The following is a 24,002-nucleotide window of genomic DNA, read 5'->3' as shown; positions in this document are numbered from 1 at the left end:
CAAACATTCCAATGGTCTCTGTCACGTAGCTCGCCACACGCAGACCCTATTCTTCGAGTAAGATGATTGCCAGATGTCGATGCATCTCCGCAGTACATGTTCACCTAGCCTGAGGGCCCGTTATAAATCTTAAGATTTAGCTAACCAAAGTCCTTCAAACAGACAAGTAGTCTTTGTCCCAACCACGAGAAGATAGAGGAGACCTATTTTCCAACGAATGACGTCTGCCACTAGCAACTTTCCCTCGAGGGCGGCTAGTATTTTTTTCTAACCACCGATATGGAGATTGACCAATTAGCAGCAACCCCAATTTAGACACACCCCATTATAGTATTTCTCTGTGGCATCATCGGGACGGGAAAGTCGTTCTCTCTTGCGATCTCATCGACGAAAAGAGTAACGCCTTACGATCAGTGTTTATTACGCGTTTTATTAACAAAGAGTCCGACTTAGATATTGTGAGCACGTACATCCATCATCCCGTTGACCGCGGATTCGTAATTGAACCTCGGGTCATTGTCATTAGTTTCTCGAGCATCTAGTTACCACGGTTACTTGTCCAATTCTGTAATAATCGTATTTGCACTAGTCAATGTCTTCTCTATTGCATAACGACAATGTGTAATCCAAATGGAGATTTGTTTCACGCCCCTAATTTTAATGTAAACCCGACATCAGAAGTGGGATCAGTGCCGGTTATAACAGTGCAAGAGCTTACGTCCATCGTGCGCGAGTTAATTCTGTTGCTAGTGCAAAAATCGAATGTGGAACCTAACAATTTTTCGCCACCTTTTTCGAAACCGCGGGCTTCGACTCCGCTGCGTGGTGCGCAGCTATCAATCTGATTATGGAGGAAAGTCCTTTACAAAGCAGTGCCCTGAATATAATTCCAATAACGAGTGTCGAATCGGCTTCTACGTAGTGGGGGCACCAACTGGCAGATCAAGTCATCCGGGTGAGTCCTTTTCATTTTACCCCGATTTTGGAGCCAAGCTAATTATTCACTAATTAAAGAATCCGTAGTCTTGAGAATTTCTGGCAAAAGAACGATTGATATAGTAGTAATGCGAGGAATAAGAAATATCGGTACTAAACGTATCGCTCAAATCTTGTCCCTTGCAGGTGTTAGTGGTTAGAGATAAATTTGTCATGTCCTCGCTGACAGTTATTTAAAATATGCTATCGCGATCGATCGTGGAATTTTAAGTCAAGGTTTTGACGTAATATTACACAAAATAGCCTCGCTATGTGTAAAACAAAAATAATTAATGCCTGTAATAAAACCGCTGAAAACGAGATCGATGTTAATGAAGTTGATAATGAGGTACGTGGTAGCGATAAAAGTCGATTAATCTTTCTTTTCGAAAATTCAGAGATTCATCCGTTACGGGCTCCCTAAGTACTCGTACAAAAAAATACAGGCCAGTTAGAAGTACAATTAATTGATCCTAACATCGCCGTACAAGGAGTCCTAATAGACTTCGCGAGCGCAGAATAGTACGTGATAGAACAAGCGACTTAATTACAGCCAAAAATCATAAAGCCTAGTAATTCACCGTTCGCAAGCCCTGTGTTACTCGTGAAGACGAACAATGGTTCAGATAGATGATAGGTAGATTTTCGAGAACTAAATAAATATACGGTCGCGGACCGGTATCCTTTACCCCTCATTGCGGATCAAGTCGCGAGATTGCAAAAGCGAGATATTTTATTATTCTGGACATGGCCGGTGGGTTTCTCCAAATCCCTATTCATCCTAATTCTAGGAAGTATACAGCATTGATTACCCTCGATGAACAATTTGGATAATAAGTTGTTGTTTTCTTCGAATTCTTTTGTACCTTTGTTCGATCCATTCGATGTCCTTTATTTGCATAACATAAGTGCGTGCGCGTTTAATGTTTCTTCCGGAAGTCATTTTCGGGACGGCGATACTATGCTGAATCCGTCGAAAATGGGGATTCTTATATTTTCGGACAACCCTAATAATTGTGCAACTCATACTTGTCTAAATATTCTAATATTTATGTTCTTCCTTGCTACAATTTTGTAAACCATCAAAGCGTTTACTACGGAAATCCTCAGGAGTAGTCGCGTGCCAAGTCTTCTGTAGCATTTGACGCTTTTTAATTGTGGTGACATAAGAAATCATTTGGTCAGAGTGATCTGTACTACACTTTCCTTCATTGTATTCAGCAGCGGCGAACAAACGAAACGAGAGATCGTTCTTGAGATTCCTTTGAAAACACGTGTAACAGCCAACGTGCCATTCGTACGTTGTCGTCTATTTGTATGATGTCCTAATTATTGCCGACTCGATAGATCAAGCTCTAAAAGTATTGCACACTGTACTAGATACCCTTGTAAAAGCCGGATTCTCCTTTAACTTTTCAAAATGTTCTTTTCTGAAGGCATCGGTACTCTATTTGGAATATGTAATTTACGACGGAGAAGTTCGTCCCAATCCGGGTAAAATGCACGCCTTGAGTTCTTTACCTGCGTCAACGACCGTCACACAGCTCAGACAGTTCATATGTTTAGCTCTTTATTTCCGAAAATTCGTCCCTAAATTTTCACGGGTAATGAAACCCTTGTATGCGCTTACTTCCGATAATAAAAACACGACTTGGACAGATAGGCATGGAAAAATAAGGCAAAAGGTAATTTCCGCCCTGACCGACGCGCCGGTGTTAATGGTATTTGACCCGAACTACCCGATAGAACTTCGTATCGACGCTAGTTCGGATGGATATGAGGTTATTTTAATGCACAAGATTGAAGGTAAAAATAGAGTAATAGAATATTACAGTATAAGAAGTAGCCCTGCGGAATCTAGGTATCATTCTTACGAACTAGAAACGTTAGCAGTTGTTCAATAAAGTGCGTGAAAAATTCAAGATAACTTAAGCATAGTATTAAGATGTAAGCATAGCTTTTTTTTATAGAGACTTGCTTGAAATTCTCCCTTAGAAAAGAAAACATTTTTTAATAACCTCGCATGGCTGAATGAAAACCTTTTAATCTATTGTGATTTTTAACGACTAAACTTCAAGTTTTCCAATAGCGTATTTCCTGTATTTTGAATTCTTATTCACTCCTTGCTATAGTACTCGCATCGAATTTTTGACACCATCATCATCGACACCATGTAGTTCTCCCATAGAATGATAGAGATGGCTAGCGCGTTACAGGTGAGTTGAAGATCATGTTGAAGGACAGAGATAGTGTCGAGGTATCGCACTCTCTCTCAGATTATGCAAAAAGTAGGGAGAATACGAATAGTATTCATACATGCAGATATCTATACTAAATACATAAATGTACAATAAGTATAATAGTGTTTTCGACTAACTTTATGTTAGGAAATCAAAAATTATTGACCTTTAGAATGCGAAGATAGAAAATGGAAATTTTAAGGCGGGGGATCTACTGGTTCAAAAGTTACGACTACGTAAAACTGAGCATTCTTTCGCTAAATTACGGCCATTTTTACACGTTACTACGTCATTCAGTTGGCCCGTACAGATGACCATTGTACAGAAATTCCTTAGTTTATACAAGTTCCCAAGTATTAACTAACATAACAGCTGGTAACATAACATGATGTGCGAAGAGTAAGAAATTTCTCAAACCTAATTCGATCAAAGTTCAAAATCATATCATGAAATGGCCGCCATCGAAGTGTATTTATGTATTCACAGCCAACGATTCTATTTACTGAACGAATTAAAAATATAAGTCGATATAGCGAACAAATAAGTTGTAAAACACCTTGAAAATGCTCTTGAAAATGTATTGCAATCATAAACTTCTAACTAACAAATTCCTTGCTTCAAAACTTCGAAGCTTTATTAATATAAAAATTACAATTGTCTTTTAATCGGCATAATTTAACGAATTGAAAACAGGATAAGTGAGTATAATAAAAGAAAAAGTAAGCCACGATTCTTATGGTTGGTAACTGGTGGTACAAGCGTAAAGGAGGTGATTCTACGTGAAAAAAGAAGTCGAAAATATAGTTACCCACCACCCTGTATATATACATATACATATATATATATATATATATATATATATATATATATATAAATATTTAAATATTATATATATATATAAATATATATATAAATATTTAAATATTATATATATAAATATATATATAAATATATATATAAATATTTAAATATTATATATATATATACATATATATATATATATATATATATATATACATATATATGTCGGAGAGGCAGTGGGGATAGGGTTGTCGGAGTTTGAGGAGTCTTCATTGAAGGTAGTCATCGTTGCGGTGTAGCGAAGATACGATTTATTGACACAGGTATGAATAACGCAGGTTTGACAATCTATCACGGCGGTGAGACGTCCGCGACACTAGTGACAGTGATCTCCGGTTCAATAACAAATCCGCGGCCAACGGGATGACAGATGGGCGTTCTCGCTGAATCTAAGTCTGACTCGTAAAAATAATTGCTGAGCGTAAAGACGTTACTCTTTAGTCGACGGGAGCGCGTCAAAGAATGCCCGTCATGTCATTTTTAAGAAATTATAAAGTATATTGATATAAGAGATATGAATAAGCTAATTTTTACATGTGCATGCATTACGCGAAAAATGTATGGGTAATGGCCTTGACTTTTCTTCGGCAAATGATGCACGTTGTGAAAGCTGGTGAACAGTACTGGCATGTTGCTAAATGTCCACAAGGTAGGAACGTAATTGTGGCTTCTCGTTCCGTGCAAACTTTACACGAACGAGCATCTTTCAATGGTCGATTTTCTTCCTCCAGAGTGGCTAAAATAGTAAAAAGTATATCTAATTATAATATATAATGAAATTTATTATATGTATACGGATTTCATTCATCTGTGTTTTTATTTTTATTACTTACTAATTTTCTCAACGAGAGTCATTTCATTGGTAACATTTTCACTATTGGATCTCTCAGGATTCTCATCTGTACTTTCTATTGGTGCCTGAAATAAATATAATGTACATAAGTATATATTGGAATTATTAATTATACACATTCTTAATTATATATATTGTTCAGGGTATGAGTTTTTATACTTACACCTTCAGCAGTTTCATATAACTCCTGGTCTGTTACATTATTGACATATTCCCAGCCCAGTGCTGGAAGAAGATGATAACATCTGGGAGACAAAATCATATGTCTGTCCCATGGATCGTCTTCTGGTCTCCAATTGCCTATACAAATTCCACAATGGTAACAGGTAGTGAAATCATTTATTCCGGTGTAGTAGAAGCCTGCATGGGCTAATTCTTCACTTGGCTGTGTCACATCTGTAGGCCATGTTGCGAATGAATTTAATCTGGATTCGTAACTAGCATATTGCAATATTTCTGGTTTCTTAACACTTTTTAGTCCCAAACGGCTAAGTTGATATGCCGTCGGGGTGCGTGAGGATCTTAAAAATCCATGATCATTAAAATCAAATGACTCTTGATATTGTAAACCATGAGGACAAGATATATTTCTATTTCTTCGTTTTGTCCGTGGAACTTTAGCAGGACTTGCTCCAATTGGTACATTATTACAACGTTCATTGCGGATAAATCTGCACTCTGGAGAACACATTTCATGAATCTGCATGGGAATATCACCCACCGACCACTGACTTGCCACCAATTGACATTCAAAGCATCTCACTACATCCAAGTTTCCAGTATAATAGAATCCTGCAGCTGCAAGACTGACAGGGTCAATGAAAGATACAGGCCAATTTTCGAAAACTCGAACGTCTTGCTTCTTCTAACCGAAAATCATAACAATTTTCTAGAATGTGCCGCGATGTGGATGGAACCGGCGGCATTTTTATCGGCAGTATCGGTGGCATTGTCGACGTGGACGGTATCGGTGATGTCAAATCAATCACCGTTGCTGAAGGTACAGGGGATGGTATATCAACCATAATTACTGGACGTTCCATAGACGTCGAAGGTACGGCTATCTCTGTTAGGGAAGTGATACATTTACACTGTACATGAGAGTGTGTGTGTAATGGTTAGAGGGCGTCAAGGTCTTAGCGGAGACAAAAGTCGGTTGGCGACCAGCGTGCGTGCAAGACGTTCTTCAGAGTGGAATATAGATGTATAACTGTTGTGTGGGAAATATAGTCAATTATTTGTATTCCCAAATCCTCGAATTTTCTTAACATGGTAGCAGAGCGTGATTACTAGTTTTGCAAGATATTTAGTGTGTGGTTACGATCTTGCGAGTGAGTTTTCAGTAAAGAAAAAAAAAACTTTCAGAGAAAAAAAAATATACTTCGAGCACGTAGGAACGCTTGAGTAAGAAAAGAAAAAAAGAAGAATCAATTAAAATGGAGAGATCGGAAATCATGATACCTATATTCGATGGTGAGGATTATGGAATGTGGAAGCAAAGAATCACGATGTTTCTCAAATATAAGGAATGCGAGGTTGTTACAACTAGAATGAAGGACGAAGGAGACGATGAAGACTGGGACAAAAAGGATTTGAAGGCAATAAATATAATTTATAGTGCAATATCGAACAGACAATTGGAGTATGTTAGGGAAGGAAAAACGGCATATGATATAATAAAAAGGTTCGATGAAATGTACTTGAAAGAGTCGACGGCACTGCAGATCGTATGCAGAAGGAGATTGGAAAACATAAGACTGGAGAACTACAGTGATTCAGCATCATTCTTTAACGATTTTGAGAAATTAATCAATGAATTAAAAGGTGCGGGCGCACAAGTAAGTGAGAGGGAAAAGCTGAATTACATGCTGAATACGTTACCCGAAGAATACAGCTACATAGCGGACATAATAGACGCATTGAAAGAAGAGGATCAAACGGTAGCGTATGTAAAAAATAAAATAGAGATAGCAGAGAAGAAAAATAAATCCAATCGAGGAGAAAGGCAAACCAACGCCTTTTCTGCAAAAAAGGAAGGATGCTTCAGATGTGGAAGATTAGGACACCTTGCGAGAGAGTGTCAAAATGGCGTCCAAGCGGGAAGCAGTAACGGCTATTGGCATGGGCCAACACGTGGTCGAAACAGAGGAAGAGGGAACAAAGGCAATACGAGCAGAGGACGTGGAAACTTTCATCGTCAATCAACAACCGGCACGGGCGAGCATGGAAACTCAAGAGCAGGCATATGGACAGCAACGGCGCACGCAGCAAACAGCAGTGAGACGAATGAAATAAGTAAGAACAAAATAGTGTGGCTATTAGATAGCGGTTGTACCGATCACATAATTAATAATATAAATTATTTCGATAAATCTATCGACCTAAAAGAACCGGTAAATATATATTTAGGCGATAATAGACCGATAAAAGCGACAAAAGTTGGGAATGTTATAAGTTATTTTGAAGCATTCGGAAAACAAAATAAAATAAATATGAGGAAAGTATTTTACGCGAACGAAATGTCCGCAAATTTGATTAGTTTAGGTAAACTAACAGACAATAAGAATACGGTTATTTCCAAAGGAAATATTGCGAAAGTAATAGATGAGGATAATATACTTACAGCTGTAGCGTTCAAAGAGAATGGGACATATAGAATAAAAAGTATATTGAAAGGGAAGAAGCACTTAGTAAACAGCGCCGAACGTAGTGGTATGAGTAAAAAGGAAAGATGGCATAGGATGCTAGGACACGTAAATTTTAAATATTTAGAGATTTTGGGTAAAGAGCAGCTAGTGACTGGCATACCGAATGAATTTGAAAAGGAACTTTTGAAATGTAGGGTGTGTATAGAAAGCAAAATGCATAACTTACCTTTCAAAAATAAACGAACTAAGGCTAAGGAAATAATGGAAATTATTCATACGGACGTATGTGGTCCCTTTAAGACTACCGGATTCAATGGAGAAAAATATTTCATTTCATTTATCGATGATTATAGTAAAATAGCTAGGATCTATTGTATAAAATCAAAAGATGAGGTCTTTGATTCTTTTGTACAGTTCGTAAATGAAGCCGAAAATTTAACGGGCAAGAGGTTAAAAATATTAAGATGCGATAATGGTAAAGAATATTTAAATAATCGAATTTATAAATTTGCTAGGGATAAAGGTATAAGAATAAATAATTGCCCAACATACGTACATGAATTAAACGGGACAGCGGAAAGGTATAATAGAACAGTGATGGACATGGCGCGTTGCTTGTTAGCGGAAGCGAAAGTACATAAAAGGTACTGGCCGGAAATAGTTTGTACAGCGGTATACTTGAAAAATCGAATATTAGCGAATACTATAGAGAGAAAGACACCTTTTGAAATATTCTTCGGGAGAAAACCAAGTGTTAAAAATCTACATCTATATGGAAGTAAAGTGTTTGTAAGAAGGCCAGAACAAAAAAGAGTTTCCAAATGGGACAAGAAGGCAGATATGGGAATTCTATTAGGATATAGTGAAGTAGGATACAGAGTCTTATTAGGTGGGAAAATAACAATAGCTAGACATGTAAAGGTCATAGAGACAGACACTAAATGTATCGGCTTTGAGGAAAATTCATCAGAGGCAGATAGAAATGATAGCGAAGATAACTATTCATTGGTTGGTATGGATAAGGAAGAGTTAGAAGGTAGGAAAGATGAAAATAATAGTAGTATTGAAAGCTCAAACACTCCTAGGAGATCTACACGTATTAAGAAAACTCCAGTAAGGTATCCAGAAAAGGAAAATATTTGCGAGATGCATGCAAATTATTGTAAAGTAAATATCCCTCGTACATTTGAGGAGGCGATTTGTTGCGAAAATAATGAAGTTTGGAAACAGGCTATGGATGAGGAAATAGAATGTCTCTATAAGAATAAAACTTGGAAATTGGTAGAAAGGGTAAAAGGCAAAGAAGTATTAGATGTAAAATGGGTTTACACGAAAAAATCAGAGGACAGGTATAAGGCTAGATTAGTGGTAAGGGGATTTCAACAAAGAAACGTAGCCGATGACATATATTCTCCAGTGGCGAGTAATCAGACCTTTAAGATATTGCTATCATATTGTTGTCAAAATGGATTAATAATTGAGCAAATGGATGTAGAAACTGCCTTTTTAAATGGTGAAGTAAGCCCGAAGGTATATGTAAATCAACCAAAGGGATATGCGGACGGAACGAATAGAGTTTGTAAATTATCGAAAGCGCTTTATGGGTTAAAAGAAAGTCCGAGGGACTGGTATGAGTGTTTTGATAAGTATGTGACGAGATTAGGTTTTAAAAAGAACAATATAGAGCTGTGGAGTGTGTATATTCTTATGGAGAGGGAGAAAATGTTGTTTATTTGTTAATATACGTAGACGATTTGTTGATTTGTAGTAAAAACAAAGGGAAGATACAAAGTGTAAAAAAATTATTATCTGATAAATTTGAAATGAAAGATTTAGGTGAAGTAAAAGAATATCTTGGAATAAATATAGAGTATGATTATTTAAAAAATGAAATGAGATTAAGCCAAAAGAAATACACAGAATCATTAGCAAACAAATATAAATTACATAATAGCAAATTGTACTGTACACCTATGGAGACCAACTTAAAAATTGAAAAAGCTGAGATAAATAGAGAGGACATTGGATACAAGAATTTAATTGGCGCATTGCTGTATATTAGTGTAAATACCAGACCCGATATAAGTTATAGTGTGAATTATCTGAGTAGATTTCAAGATTGTTGTAACGAGACACATTTTAAATATGCCTTGCGAATATTGAAATATTTGTACCGTACTAGAGATTTAGGGCTACATTATAAAAGAAATGAAAAGTGCGAAACGATAGATTGTTATGTGGACGCTGATTGGGCAGGAGATCATATAGATAGGAAATCGACTTCTGGGTATGTAATCAGATTGTATGGAAATGTAATTGGATGGAAGTCTAAAAAACAAAGGTGTGTGACAATAGCCTCGACGTATGCAGAGTATGTAGCTCTATCGGAAGCGGTGAGCGAAGTAATGACTATCAGAGAACTAATGAAAATCTTCGATGTAAATGTAGACGATAACCCTGTAAAAATCTGTGAGGATAACTCTGGAGTAATGAGTATAGCAAAATACGGAACTTTTACAAAAAATTCTAAACACATCGAAGTTCATTACCACTACGTTCACGAGTACGTAAAGGAAAATAAGATAAACATAATAAAAGTAAGTACAGAAGAAAACACTGCGGATATTTTTACGAAGGCACTGTGTAGAGAGAAATTTGAAAGGTTTAGGTCATGGATGAATGTAAAATAAGAGAAATGTAAATAAAGCGATAAATTTTAAATATTTTGTTAATTCGACAAGTATGTAAATAAAATTAAGTGTACAGTATAAATGTAAGGAGGCGTGTTAGGGAAGTGATACATTTACACTGTACATGAGAGTGTGTGTGTAAGGGTTAGAGGGCGTCAAGGTCTTAGTGGAGACAAAAGACTGTTGCCAGATGTTAAAAGAATCTAGGATAGTCGGTTGGCGACCAGCGTGCGTGCAAGACGTTCTTCAGAGTGGAATATAGATGTATAACTGTTGTGTGGGAAATATAGTCAATTATTTGTATTCCCAAATCCTCGAATTTCCTTAACAATCTCATCCGCCGATATTGAATGAACCGGCGGATTTGAATCATCTGACAATTTCGAAGGAACAGGCGTTAATTCTTCTTCATCTTCTGAAGATTCTGTATCATGTTCCATGAAATATCGGAAGTTGATTGTAGGAATCATTTTATCCATTTTAATTGTAATTTAATGCGCCTTCAAACCTATTTAAAAGAAAAAGACATTGAAATATCTACTAATTGTAAATGACTTAAATATATTATATATTACAGAACATATATATTACATATATTAGAGAAATATATAACAGACAAAACTTACGAATATCAGATGTTCACGTTCCGCTTCAACAGCTCTCCAATTCTTGACAAATATTTAATATCTTCCTGTATATTTTATATTTTTAGATTTACTAAAACTGCCCAATCGTACAAACGAGCCGCACAAACTCTTCGACCATCAGTGTAATACTGAACCTTGCTGGTAGTATGTACCGAGAAGCTACTACCTGCTTTCTAGAAATCTTATCCCTACCCACAGTACCCAGTAGCAATATACTCCAAGGCATGCCCACTGTGCAGAGTGGGCAAGTTGTCGACCAATCAAATTTCACCGATGCTCCGCCCCCTACAGTACTGTACTGTGCTGTGTAAAATAATGGATGCTCGCTAGGTACAGCGTGAAAATATATCTCTTATTTACTCACTTTCGAAAATGATGCCGCTTTTGAAGGAATTCTTATTTACTCCGCTTTCACTTGGCAATATTAACACGTTGTTTAAAATATCAGTAAAAACTGCTACGGAGCCTAGAGAGTGAAAGAGAACGACAAAAATTACACTTTATTATTGACAGATATAATAAAAGAGGAGATGATAATAGATATTAGGTCCTAATCGAGTTTTCGTAATATCTCTAGTTCGACATTGTCTTCCTACAACTCTCACCGGAATTTCTATATCGTTCTGCTTCTAATTTGCAATATTCGGAAACTCCTAATCCGTACGTTATTTCGGTTCAGGTGGCCACAGTCCCAAACCGACCCTGCTTTCTGGTGGGTATAATATTTAGTAGAAGGTATTAGTAGAAGGAAGTAAACAGTATAGTCTAAGGTCGTGGTAGTCGTTACTTTATGGCATCGTACACCTTGTGGCGTATACCCTGCCCCGGTATTAATCATCGCGCATTACAATAAAATTATTTTTACAAGTAAGTACGCACTTCTTCAATATGTGAAACATCTCACTCAGAGTTTCTGCAGGAAAGTTCTCTCGCGATGCGAATAGTAGAACGCTGTTATGTTATATTACATTATACATGTTATATCATATGATATATATATATATATATATATATATATATATATATATATATATGTCGGGTTTACATTAGAATTAGGGTTAGGGGCGTGAAACGAATCTTCGTTTGGGTTACACGTTGTCGTTATGCAATAGAGAAGACATTGACTAGTGCAAATACGATTATTATAGAACCGGACAAGTAACCGCGGTAGTTAGGTGCTCGAGATACTAATGACAATGATCCTAGGTTCAATAACGAATCCGCGGTCAACGGGATGACAACAGAACGTACTCACAAAGTCTAAGTCTGAGAGAATAATCACTGATCGCGAAGGCGTTACTCTTGGATCGATGAGATCGCGGGCGAGAATGCCTTTTCCGTCCCGATGATGCCACACAGGAAAACTATAACGGGGTGTGTCTAAGGATACGAGATCATCGGATTCGTCGAGAAAAGCCTTCGTTCAGAAAGTGTTGCTGCTAATTGGTTAATCTCCATATCGGTGGTTAGAAAAGGATGCTAGCCGCCCTCGAGGGAAAGTTGCTAGTGGGAGACGCCGCTCGTTGAAAAATATGTCTCCCCTATCTTCCCGTAGTTGGGACAAAGACTGTTTGTCTGTTTGAAGGACTTTAGTTAACTAAACCTTAAGATTTATAACGGGCCCTCGGGCTAGCCGAACATGTACTGCGGAGACGCATCGACATCTGGCAATCATCTTACTCGAAGAATAGGGTCTGCACGTGGCGAGCCACGGGACAGAAACCGTTGGAATGTTTACTGTCGCGTGTCGCCACAAATATTTCTTTTAAGGAGAGCTATAGAATTACTTCATACCTTTGTTAGGCAAAGCGTTCATCCCGTGACCGCGGCTACGTTCGGCGACTGACTGTCGCCTCGAGCCCAAGCTCATTATCACAATTCTCGAATAATTACAATCAGGTTGAATAACTACAATTGTTCAATTACAGCTATAGTAGACTCTAGGTTACAATGTTGCGGGGTTATCCAAAATTCCAAAGGCTCCGGTGTTCTTTCATCTCCGACACGGCCATCCTGACTATCACACGTCCTCGTGTGTAACTAAAATATCGTATTTCTTACATTAGATTCGATACAACTGACATTATTTGCGATTTAGCTAAATGTCCAAGTAAGTCCAGGGTCCAGTGCAATAACAAAGTTTCGTTCGGAGGTTTGACAACGGGAAAATAAAAGAGAATAGGAATTTGTAATGTTATAATTTGTATTCAAAGTGTTAGGTGCGTTCTGTGAGTCGCCAGTCAGACCGTAATGACATAACAGATCATTTTCGATTTCGTACACCGGTGAACCTCAGTTTGTTGGATCATATTGCCACGTTGGGTGCATTACACCCAGAAAGCACGTAAGCCCACTCAACGGGTTACAACAAAAGCACGTAACCCCACTCAACGGGTTACAACAAAAAGTACATCAACCCACTCAACGGGTTACAACAAAAACACATCAACCCTCTCAACGGGTTACAACAAAAACACATCAACCCTCTCAACGGGTTACAACAAAAACACATCAACCCTCTCAACGGGTTACAACAAAAACACATCAACCCCCTCAACGGGTTACAACAAAAACACATCAACCCTCTCAACGGGTTACAACAAAAACGCATCAACCCTCTCAACGGGTTACAACAAAAACACATCAACCCTCTCAACGGGTTACAACAAAAACACATCAACCCTCTCAACGGGTTACAACAAAAGCACATAAAACCACTCGGTGTACTACTATGACCACAACGCAGTGTTAATGATCCTCTGAGGTCAGTGTACTTGCATCGTTATTATCACCGCCGTTGTCATCACCGCAGACGTCTAACTCAGCAGGGACGCAACCTTCTGGCATTTTTCTCAGTCTGTCGTGTCTGTCCTTATATGATCGTTTGCCGTCTAAGGTTTTTAGGGTATATCTATCTCCTTCCAAAATCTCGGCTATTACGAATGGACCCCTGAATTTCGGATCTAACTTCGTCTGGTTTCTTTCCTCGTTTTTACGTAACACGAAATCGCCAAGGTTGAACCTAACTATTTTAGCTTTGTTTTTGTCGAACCTATCCTTATCGTATTTGGCGTTTGCTTCTATATTCTTTATCGCCTGCTGTCTTACATGGGAGATATTTACCTCTCTTTCTTCGATACTGTCGGGTAGGGATAAGCCGTAGGGTCTCGCTGTTTTACCGATTAGTAGTTCCAACGGGCTTGACTTAGTCACGCGGTTGGTGGTACAATTTAAGGCCAGTTGTGTTTCCCCGATCGCGTCTTGCCAGGACCGCCCGGTGGTTTCTATTGTTGTGAACATGTTTTTTAGCGTACTCATAATACGCTCTACCTGCCCGTTGGCCCTACTAGCTCCGGTCGCAATTAAATGGAGTTTAATGTATTTATCTTGACAAAAGTCTGGAAATTCTTTGCCCGTAAAACATCTTCCCTGATCCGCTATTATCCGGCAGGGACTGTCGAATAAAAATATAGTACTTAAGTGCTTTAACGGTACTAAGGAAATCTACTTTACAAGTATGATGCAGATATGCGAATTTAGTGAAGACGTCGACCAAAACAATGACATACTCTTTCGAACCACTTTTACCGCTTAGTTTGCCCGTTATGTCCACGTGAACTGTATGCCAAAGTATGCTGGTCTTAGGTATAGGATGTAATTCAGCTTGTATTTTACCTGAACTGGCCTTCGAAACTTGACAAGCGTGACAGTTCTCTACGAATTGGCGAACATACTCCGCCATTCCTTCGAACCAGTAACACTCGCACAGTTTCTCAAGCGTTTTATCCCAACCTAAGTGCATAATTGACTGTTGCACATGGTTAATAACAGATCATCTAAAACCTCTGGGGACAATGGACAAGCAGAGAGTTCTGCCTTTTCTCTGTATTTTACGATGAAGGGTACCGAACCGTAACTCATACGTATTCGCGACGTCTTCCGCGAGCTCTTCGTTCTGTAATTTATTGACGATCCTAGAAATTTGGGAGTCGCGACGTTATTCCACTAATAGCTAGTCTTCGGAGATTTCGGTCAGATTGATTACCTTCTCTATGACTTCGTTGATCGTAAGGTGATCCAAGTCTACGGGATTTCGCGAGACAAAATTTACGTGGGCTATTCGTTTACCTTCCCGGTACAGAATGTCAAAAGTAAAAGTTTGTAAGTAAGCCCACCACCTGTAAACCCTGTCATTTAAATTTACCTTACCACTGGATGCCTTCAAAGGATTACAATCGGAGACGACAAGAAATTCTCGTCCGTGGAGATAATGACGGAAATGCTTGACGGCGTTCACAACTGCTAACGTTTCTAGTTCGTAAGAATGATACCTAGATTCCGCAGGGTTACTTCTTATACTGTAATATTCTATTACTCTATTTTTACCTTCAATTTTTGTGCATTAAAATAACCTCATATCCATCCGAACTAGCGTCGATACGAAGTTCTATCGGGTAGTTCGGGTCAAATACCATTAATACCGGCGCGTAGGTCAGGGCGGAAATTACCTTTTGCCTTATTTTTCCAGACCTATCTGTCCAAGTCATGTTTTTATTATCGGAAGTAAGCGCATACAAGGGTTTCATTACCCGTGAAAATTTAGGGACGAATTTTCGGAAATAAAAGGCTAAACCTATGAACTGCCTAAGCTGTGTGACGGTCGTTGACGCAGGTAAAGAACTCAAGGCGTGCATTATACCCGGGTTGGGACAAACTTCTAGGTCGTAAATTACATATTCCAAATAGAGTACCGATGCCTTTAGAAAAGAACATTTTGCAAAGTTAAAGGAGAATCCGACTTTTACAAGGGTATCTAGTACGGTGTGCAATCCTGTTAGGGCTTGATCTATCGCGTCGGCAATAATTAGGACATCGTCCAAATAGGCGACAACGTACGAATGGCACGTCGGCTGTTATACGTGTTTTCAAAGGAATCTCAAGAATGATCTCTCGTTTTGTTTGTTCGCAACATCGAAGTCAGCAGCCGCTGCTGAATACAATGAAGGAAAGTGTAGTACAGATCACTTCGACCAAATGATTTCTTATGTCACCATAATTAAAAAGGGTCAAATGCTACAGAAGACTTGGCATGCCACTACTCCTGAGGATTTCCGTAGTAAACGCTTTGATGGTTTACACAAAATGGTAGCAAGGAAGAACATAAATATTAGAATATTTAGACAAGTATGAGTTGCAAAATTATTAGGGTTGTCCGAAAATATAAGAATCCCCATTTTCGACGGAGTCAGCATAGTATCGCCGTCCCGAAAATGACTTCCGGAAGAAACATTAAACGCGCACGCACTTATGTTATGCAAATAAAGGACATCGAATGGATCGAACAAAGGCACAAAAGAATTCGAAGAAAACAACAACTTATTATCCAAATTGATCATCGAGGGTAATCAAGGCTGTATACTTCCTAGAATTAGGATGAATAGGGGTTTGGAGAAACCCACCGGCCATGTCCAGAATAATAAAATATCTCGCTTTTGCAATCTCGCGACTTGATCCGCCATGAGGGGTAAACGATACCGATCCGCGACCGTGTATTTATTTAGTTCTCGAAAATCTACCTATCATCTATCTGAACCATTGTTCGTCTTCACGAGTAACGCAGGGCTCGCGAACGGTGAATTACTAGGCTTTATGATTTTTGGCTGTAATTAAATCGCTTGTTCTCTCACGTACTATTCCGCGCTCGCGAAGTTTATTAGGACTCCTTGTACGGCGATGTCAGGATCAATTAATTGTACTTCTAACTGGTCTGTATTTTTTTTTGTACGAGTACGTAGGGAACCCGTAACGGATGAATCTCTGAATTTTCGAAAAGAAAGATTAATCTACCCTTATCACTACCACGTACCTCATTGTCAACTTCATTAACATCGATCTCGTTTTCGGCGGTTTTATTACAGGCATTAATTATTTTTGTTTTACACATAGCGAGGCTATTTTGTGTAATATTACGTCAAAATCTTGGCTTAAAATTTAACGAGTAATCGCGATATCGTATTGTTAAATAACTATCAGCGAGGACATGAAAAATTTATCTCTAACCACTAACACCTGCAACGGACAAGATTTGAGCGATACGTTTAGTACCAATATCTCTTATTCCTCGCATTACTACTATATCAATCGTTCTTTCGCCAGAAATTCTCAAGACTACGGATTCTTTGATTAGCGAACACTCGGCTCCGAAATCGGGGTAAAATGGAAACGACTCACCCGGATGGCTTGATCTACCAGTTAGCGCCTCCACTACGTAGAAGTCAATTCGACACTCGGTATTGAAATTATATTCAGGGCACTGCTTTGTAAAGGATCTTCCTCCATAATCAGATTGGAAGCTGCGCACCAGGCAGCGGAGTCGAAAACTTGATAGATTCCACACTCGATTTTTTGTACTAGCAACGGAATTAACTCGCGCACGATGGTCGTAAGCTCTTGCACTGTTATAACCGGCACTGATCCCACTTCTGATGTCGGGTTTACATTAGAATTAGGGTTAGGGGCGTGAAACGAATCTTCGTTTGGGTTACACGTTGTCGTTATGCAATAGAGAAGACATTGACTAGTGCAAATACGATTATTATAGAACCGGACAAGTAACCGCGGTAGTTAGGTGCTCGAGATACTAATGACAATGATCCTAGGTTCAATAACGAATCCGCGGTCAACGGGATGACAACAGAACGTACTCACAAAGTCTAAGTCTGAGAGAATAATCACTGATCGCGAAGGCGTTACTCTTGGATCGATGAGATCGCGGGCGAGAATGCCTTTTCCGTCCCGATGATGCCACACAGGAAAACTATAACGGGGTGTGTCTAAGGATACGAGATCATCGGATTCGTCGAGAAAAGCCTTCGTTCAGAAAGTGTTGCTGCTAATTGGTTAATCTCCATATCGGTGGTTAGAAAAGGATGCTAGCCGCCCTCGAGGGAAAGTTGCTAGTGGGAGACGCCGCTCGTTGAAAAATATGTCTCCCCTATCTTCCCGTAGTTGGGACAAAGACTGTTTGTCTGTTTGAAGGACTTTAGTTAACTAAACCTTAAGATTTATAACGGGCCCTCGGGCTAGCCGAACATGTACTGCGGAGACGCATCGACATCTGGCAATCATCTTACTCGAAGAATAGGGTCTGCACGTGGCGAGCCACGGGACAGAAACCGTTGGAATGTTTATTGTCGCGTGTCGCCACAAATATTTCTTTTAAGGAGAGCTATAGAATTACTTCATACCTTTGTTAGGCAAAGCGTTCATCCCGTGACCGCGGCTACGTTCGGCGACTGACTGTCGCCTCGAGCCCAAGCTCATTATCACAATTCTCGAATAATTACAATCAGGTTGAATAACTACAATTGTTCAATTACAGCTATAGTAGACTCTAGGTTACAATGTTGCGGGGTTATCCAAAATTCCAAAGGCTCCGGTGTTCTTTCATCTCCGACATATATATATATATATATATATATATATATATATATATATATATATATATATATATATATATATATCGCAATCATATATCGTCGTTAGCACTTTTCGCGAATGTTCCTTGCAACAATATACCATCGTTTGGCATTAAAAGTGTTAATTGCGTATGCACTAGATGATAGTAAAAACGAAGAATAAAGATATTCGGGCAAAACGCAATATACTAAGCTTGAAAAGCAGTAATATCTTGAAGACTAACGAGGAAACGTTCTCGTCCGACAAATGCAAAAAAGTATCGACGAAGTAAATTGACGATATGTCTATGTTTTGTTACTAACAATCCTAAAATTGCTAAAGTGAGTCCATCATTCTCATAATTGAATTTTCTAGCAGCTGTTTATATTCGTGTAGAATGTAGCGGCGTATCTGCGGTATCCGTTCATTCTCATTTCGCTTGTTTTTCTAATTTTTCTTTATTTTTCTCTAGCATCTTGCATTCGATGCTTCTTATTGAGATAAATGTCATGTTGGTATGACCACTAGTTCCTACGTGCAGCGTTGGTGCAAGTGCTTGAGATTCTCTTCTGTTTTTCCCCGTCCGTCGCGTTTTCTTTATCTGAGTATCCCGTGTGTTGTAAATGGCTGTACAAGGTGGTGAAATACACAGCATATAAAACTAATGTGTATGACTCAATTGAACATCAAAACCCAAACCAGTGTAATAACAGCTTTAAACAGCATCTGAAAAACGATAACATCCAAGAAAGCAACTTGCGATTAAAAGAGACGTATATCGAAAAATGCAAGGGTTTATTATAAATTAATATAAAAAGATTACTCTGAACATTTTCCAATGATTTTCTATGCAATAATAGAATAATTCTATATAATAACTTTCTCCGTTTTCCATTTAGATTCTTCTTCATTTCGACACTTCAAAAATCTCGCTTTTCATTCCATTCGCAATTTTTTCCCGAAAGACGATATAAATATTTTCTCCCACGTACTTAACAAACAAAGGTTATAGGTATTCTTAAACGTTTGCAACATTTCTCAAATTTTTCAATTCCTCAAACAGCTTTCCTAGGAAACATATTATATAATAGTTAACTAATTTTAACAAATATGCATTATGTACTTGTATGTGCAAATGAGATAATGTACGTGCACTTAATTTAAAGAAATGGTGAAAAGTTATGAAATTTAGTCTAAATACTCCTTTACTTTCTTTACTAAACTGCGCAGTTAATTACACCACACTGATACATTCCTCTGAGCGGTGTGAAAGCCAAGCAACGCAATTATCTTAGGGTAATAATGTGTTTAATTATTTGCTCACACTTTTACAACATTGAAAGCAATTGAGGTTGAGTCACGGTAAAGGTAGATTCAGATCGACCAGTCTACGTGTGGAATGGGTCTACGTTGGAATGCGAAGGATATGTGAGGGGCATAAGGAGAGACAGAGAAACAAGAATGAAATGATTTTTAGAATTAAAAAGGAAAGAGCGAGAGGAAAAACGAAAGTGTGGAATGTGCGAATGAAACGTGTGAAAGAGAGAAAGTTGTCGAGAATATTTCTATTATTTTCTTGAAATTCGGACCAAGACTTAACCAGCGTTTGTGTGTTCAAATGGTAAAGTGTGTTCTTGGTTGCGGTCCAGCTAGCGGATGAGGACTGGCTGACGCAAGAAAAATCATGCCGCTTGCGGCTCGATGAAACATAAAATTTCTTAAAGTAAACGATAAAAAAAGACAAAAAAAACAAAAAAATATAAGAAGAGAATGACAAAGAAAAAAGAGAGTACTTGAGCAATCTTTAAACGGGAAAGAAAACTAACTGGTACCGTCAACAAGTCGGAGGTATCCTCTCGTCCAGTCTGTAGGGTAATCTAGTGTCTCTCTCGGCTTGAATTAATAGATAGCGTTGCCGTCACGGTAGTGTCAAAAGCTTCAGTAATGAAACACGAATTCCGGGATACGCGGACCACCATGTGATCATCAATGACAGTTTGTAGCGTAAACAACCAATATTTTGTGTGTTGTATCGTCCACAAAGGACTGATTACGGAAGAGACGAACGAGTTGACGCATGTTGAAGAAGCTCGTGATTTGCACTTTCCGCCATTTAATCGACGCTAAACTCCTTTATCGACGATAAACTCCTAAAAAGAGAAAAAAAAGAGCGAAAGAAAAGCGATAGGACGCCGCCAGTTATCGACTCGTAACCCGGATTCATTATTTTTGTAGTTTGGGCTTAACAGTGAAAATTAATAAGTCGAAAACGTAAAAAGAAACTGTAAACGCGTTACTCGCAGCGCGAACCAGCGACCGTCGAGTAATCGTGCTGTATAAATGATAAATAAGAGATATCGATAAACACGTGCACACTCGTCAAGATTATATAAAGTAAATTTAACAGAAAAAAAAGTTATTATAAACGAAATTCAACAATTAGCTAGTTGGGTAGGTATGTTATAATAAAAAACGTTACTCGAGGACGATTCGAAATTCGGCGGCAAGGCGGAAACAGACCTTCAGAAATTCAACGATTCCGCGTTCCTGAGCAACTGTTTACTCGACTATCGTGAACCACGGAACTGAAAGATCCACGTGTCTTAATCCATTTTCCGCCACTGCGAGGACTTCTTCCTTCGGTTATTATATTTATTATCAGACTCGAGGCCAAAAGACAAATCATGCACGAAGTCTTGGCAGAACGGTCGAAGAGCCGTTTTTATTATTCGACTTGATTCTTTTTACGCGTGGCACTTGGACAGTTGGATATTTTTATAAAAGTGGGGTGTCGACCGATGCTGTTGGCGTGCCGATCTCGCGATTAAGATAAAACAAACGTAACACACGATACAATAAAAAAAGCAAGATAAAAGAATATGAAAGGATGTAAGGAAGCGACGATTGGACAAAGCGTCATCCAGCGATCGATCGACTCCAATCAATCGTGTCGGGTCTACCATGGTTTTTAACTTATACCTTAGATTTTTATATAATACGAATACCATAGAACCAAAGGGAAAAATCTCGACTTTAAGACGCTTAAGCAATAAATCACTAAGCTTAGGAAAGCGAAGAAACAAACCGTTTATCCCTGCGTCTCTCTACTGTAACTCGCTCTCAGCTATTCAGCTTGTGAGCCACAACAGCCTTATAAATATTACATTTATATATTCAGATAAAAAAATGAAAACAAATATTCTTCTATAATATTCTACGTAAAATGCAGAAACTAATTCTTACTCTCCCTCAATTAAATCAAATGGAACCCGATTTAAATCAATTAATGCACTAATAACAAAAATAATATATAAAGGGTATGTAAAAAAAAATAATATTATATTGAAATTTAACAAATATATAAAAAGAATAATCCTCAATTAAAATTATTAATAAAAAAAAAATACTAAAAAAAATAATAATAAAACGAATATATTCAAGGATAAATAAATCATAATATTAATAATCAAAAAAATATATTTATTGGCCTATATAAATAAATATTATTTATACTTAAATAAAAAATAATTATTAAATATTTATATTTTATTTTAATTAACTATAAAATATTTATATTTTATTTCTACTATTTTTATTTTCAATAATATACAATTTATATTCTAGTAATTTCCATTTTTTTTTTAATAAATTGAATAATAATATTAAAATTTAATTTAATAATATTAAATAATTTAATAAATTTTTTATTATGATATATATATATATATAAAATCAATAAAAAATATAAATAATATAAAAAAATTTTAAAATTATATATTTTTTACATTAATAAAAAAATATCAATAATATTTCTATAAATATATTATTTTTATATTTATAAAAAATTATTATTATTATTTTAACATTTGTATTTTATGTATGTATAATATATTATGTTTATTTATGTATAATATAAACACATATTATATATAACAACGAAGGGGTACGTAGATCGGAGAGAAGTGACACAACGCGAGTTTTAAGAAATCGATAAGAGAAAAAGAAAGGATGGAATGAATCGGTAAATGATCTGTCCGACCTCCCGAATTTCGACTTGGCCAATCTAACGAAACAAAAGAAATGAAAAAAAAACGAAATTGAAACAAGTGTAAGCATGCGTGGATACGCTCGCGCGTACGAACGAGAGAATGTTAGGGAGAGAGAACGAGGGTGAGCGAACGAGAGTCTGCGAATAATGAGAAATTATACAACAAGCGAGAGAAGAGAAAAAAAGATTAAACAATTCGTAGATAGACACATTGCACAAACAGCACGAAAGTTAGATTAGAGATCCGTCGAGTTCCTTCCTCGCGAACGCGTATCCTGTCCTCCGATTGAATCTTTCAAAGGTTGTCTCTCTTTGTGTAATTCCGTCGGAATCGGAAAACAAAATCCCTCAGCTTTTAAACCGTTGCTATATATGTATATAGTAGCGAACAAAGAAACGAGAGAAGAGATCGTTGGAAAAGGAACAGGTTAGGGATTAAGAAAAAATGAACGCGAAGACCGACGATGGTTTAACAAGTATAACGAGGACGAAGTAATCCCATCTGATTTGTCTATCTATGATCCCCGCTTCACACCTTCGTAACCTGACCATACTTACTCCATGCTTCGTCTCTTTCAGTTTTAAGCACGATCCGATGCTTCCGTATCGTACTTCTTCTGTTTCGCCGTCGACCGTTCGAAATCACCCTTTGATAGACGCCCACTCTCACTCACTCTCTCTCTCTCTCTCCCCCCCCCCCCTCTCTCTCTCTCTTTGCGCCCGTGTTTGTACGGTGTCTTTTTTTCTCAATAATGACACTTTCTCATCATACGAGCGCGCGTCGTCGGGTTCAAAGCCATGAGTTTCGTTATGATACGATGAATCCCGTAGAATTTAGACGAGCGAACCGAATAACGGATAGAGAAACGAAAGAAATAGAGACGAGCAAAAAGAAGAAAAAGAAGAGAAAGAGGGGATAAGGGGGGTGATCAAGAATGGAAAACGGGCAAAGGAAAAGGAGAAAAATGGAGAAAGGGGGAAGAAAACGGGGAGAGAGATAAAGAGAGATGGACGACTTTGTTATTAATCAAAAGATAGACGACGGATCGTGCTTTAAACGAATCAAAAGCGTTCGAGGTTTTCGAATCAAAAAACGTGACGATCAAAGAACGATACAGGGACGTTTGCGAGGCGTTAGAATTGATGAGATCGCGAGAGCATCGAATACAAGAGAATGGCGAAATCAAACTCTAACGAATCAGTTATTGCAGTTTTCAAATTGACACTCTGTATACTCGATACGAGATCTGTGGAATATTTTCATTCGGATAAGTTGTTTCGTGTCGATAAGTTTAAGGCGAGAACTATACAGATGAATCAAAAATTTGTACAATGGAAAAATTTTTATCGTGTACTTAAAACATAAGAATTGTGGCCCAAGATTTAAAATCAACACCAAACATATTTCACTCTATGCCCGTCAATTGTTTTATAATTGATAAACACGAGAGTGGTAAGAGCCATTTGTAAAAAAAAAAAAAAAAAAGAAAAAGAAATTACACGAACGTACAACGAAGTGATACAAAATTCAATAACACGTTATCGTGAAGCGCGGACGTGAATCATTGGCTATTCGAAACAG

At 37.8% G+C, this 24,002-nt stretch overlaps 2 protein-coding genes across 2 annotated transcripts in view; both read right to left on the bottom strand.

Annotated features, from left to right (window-relative positions):
• LOC126875169 (SET domain-containing protein SmydA-8-like) overlaps positions 1–24,002 on the bottom strand; it is a 166,257-nt gene that overhangs the window by 59,043 nt on the left and 83,212 nt on the right. Inside the window, exon 2 of the mRNA XM_050637900.1 lies at positions 12,709–12,954. The gene's annotated coding sequence lies outside the window, so the exon portion shown is untranslated. The remainder of the gene's footprint in view (positions 1–12,708; positions 12,955–24,002) is intronic.
• Positions 4,244–15,331, bottom strand: LOC126875159 (E3 ubiquitin-protein ligase XIAP-like). Its single transcript, XM_050637883.1, has 7 exons — positions 15,327–15,331; positions 15,119–15,245; positions 14,484–14,722; positions 14,038–14,368; positions 5,093–5,794; positions 4,910–4,994; positions 4,244–4,833 (listed from the first exon to the last, which is right to left on the bottom strand). Exons 1-7 carry the CDS (start codon positions 15,329–15,331, stop codon positions 4,622–4,624), a joined length of 1,701 nt encoding a protein of 566 aa, XP_050493840.1. The 3' UTR covers positions 4,244–4,621.

The sequence above is a fragment of the Bombus huntii genome, chromosome 17 (assembly GCF_024542735.1).
Source record: "Bombus huntii isolate Logan2020A chromosome 17, iyBomHunt1.1, whole genome shotgun sequence".
In the NCBI taxonomy this organism is placed as follows: Eukaryota; Metazoa; Arthropoda; class Insecta; order Hymenoptera; family Apidae; genus Bombus; species Bombus huntii.
Note: the sequence above shows the minus strand (reverse complement) of the source record. Positions and strands in the feature narration are given on the sequence as shown.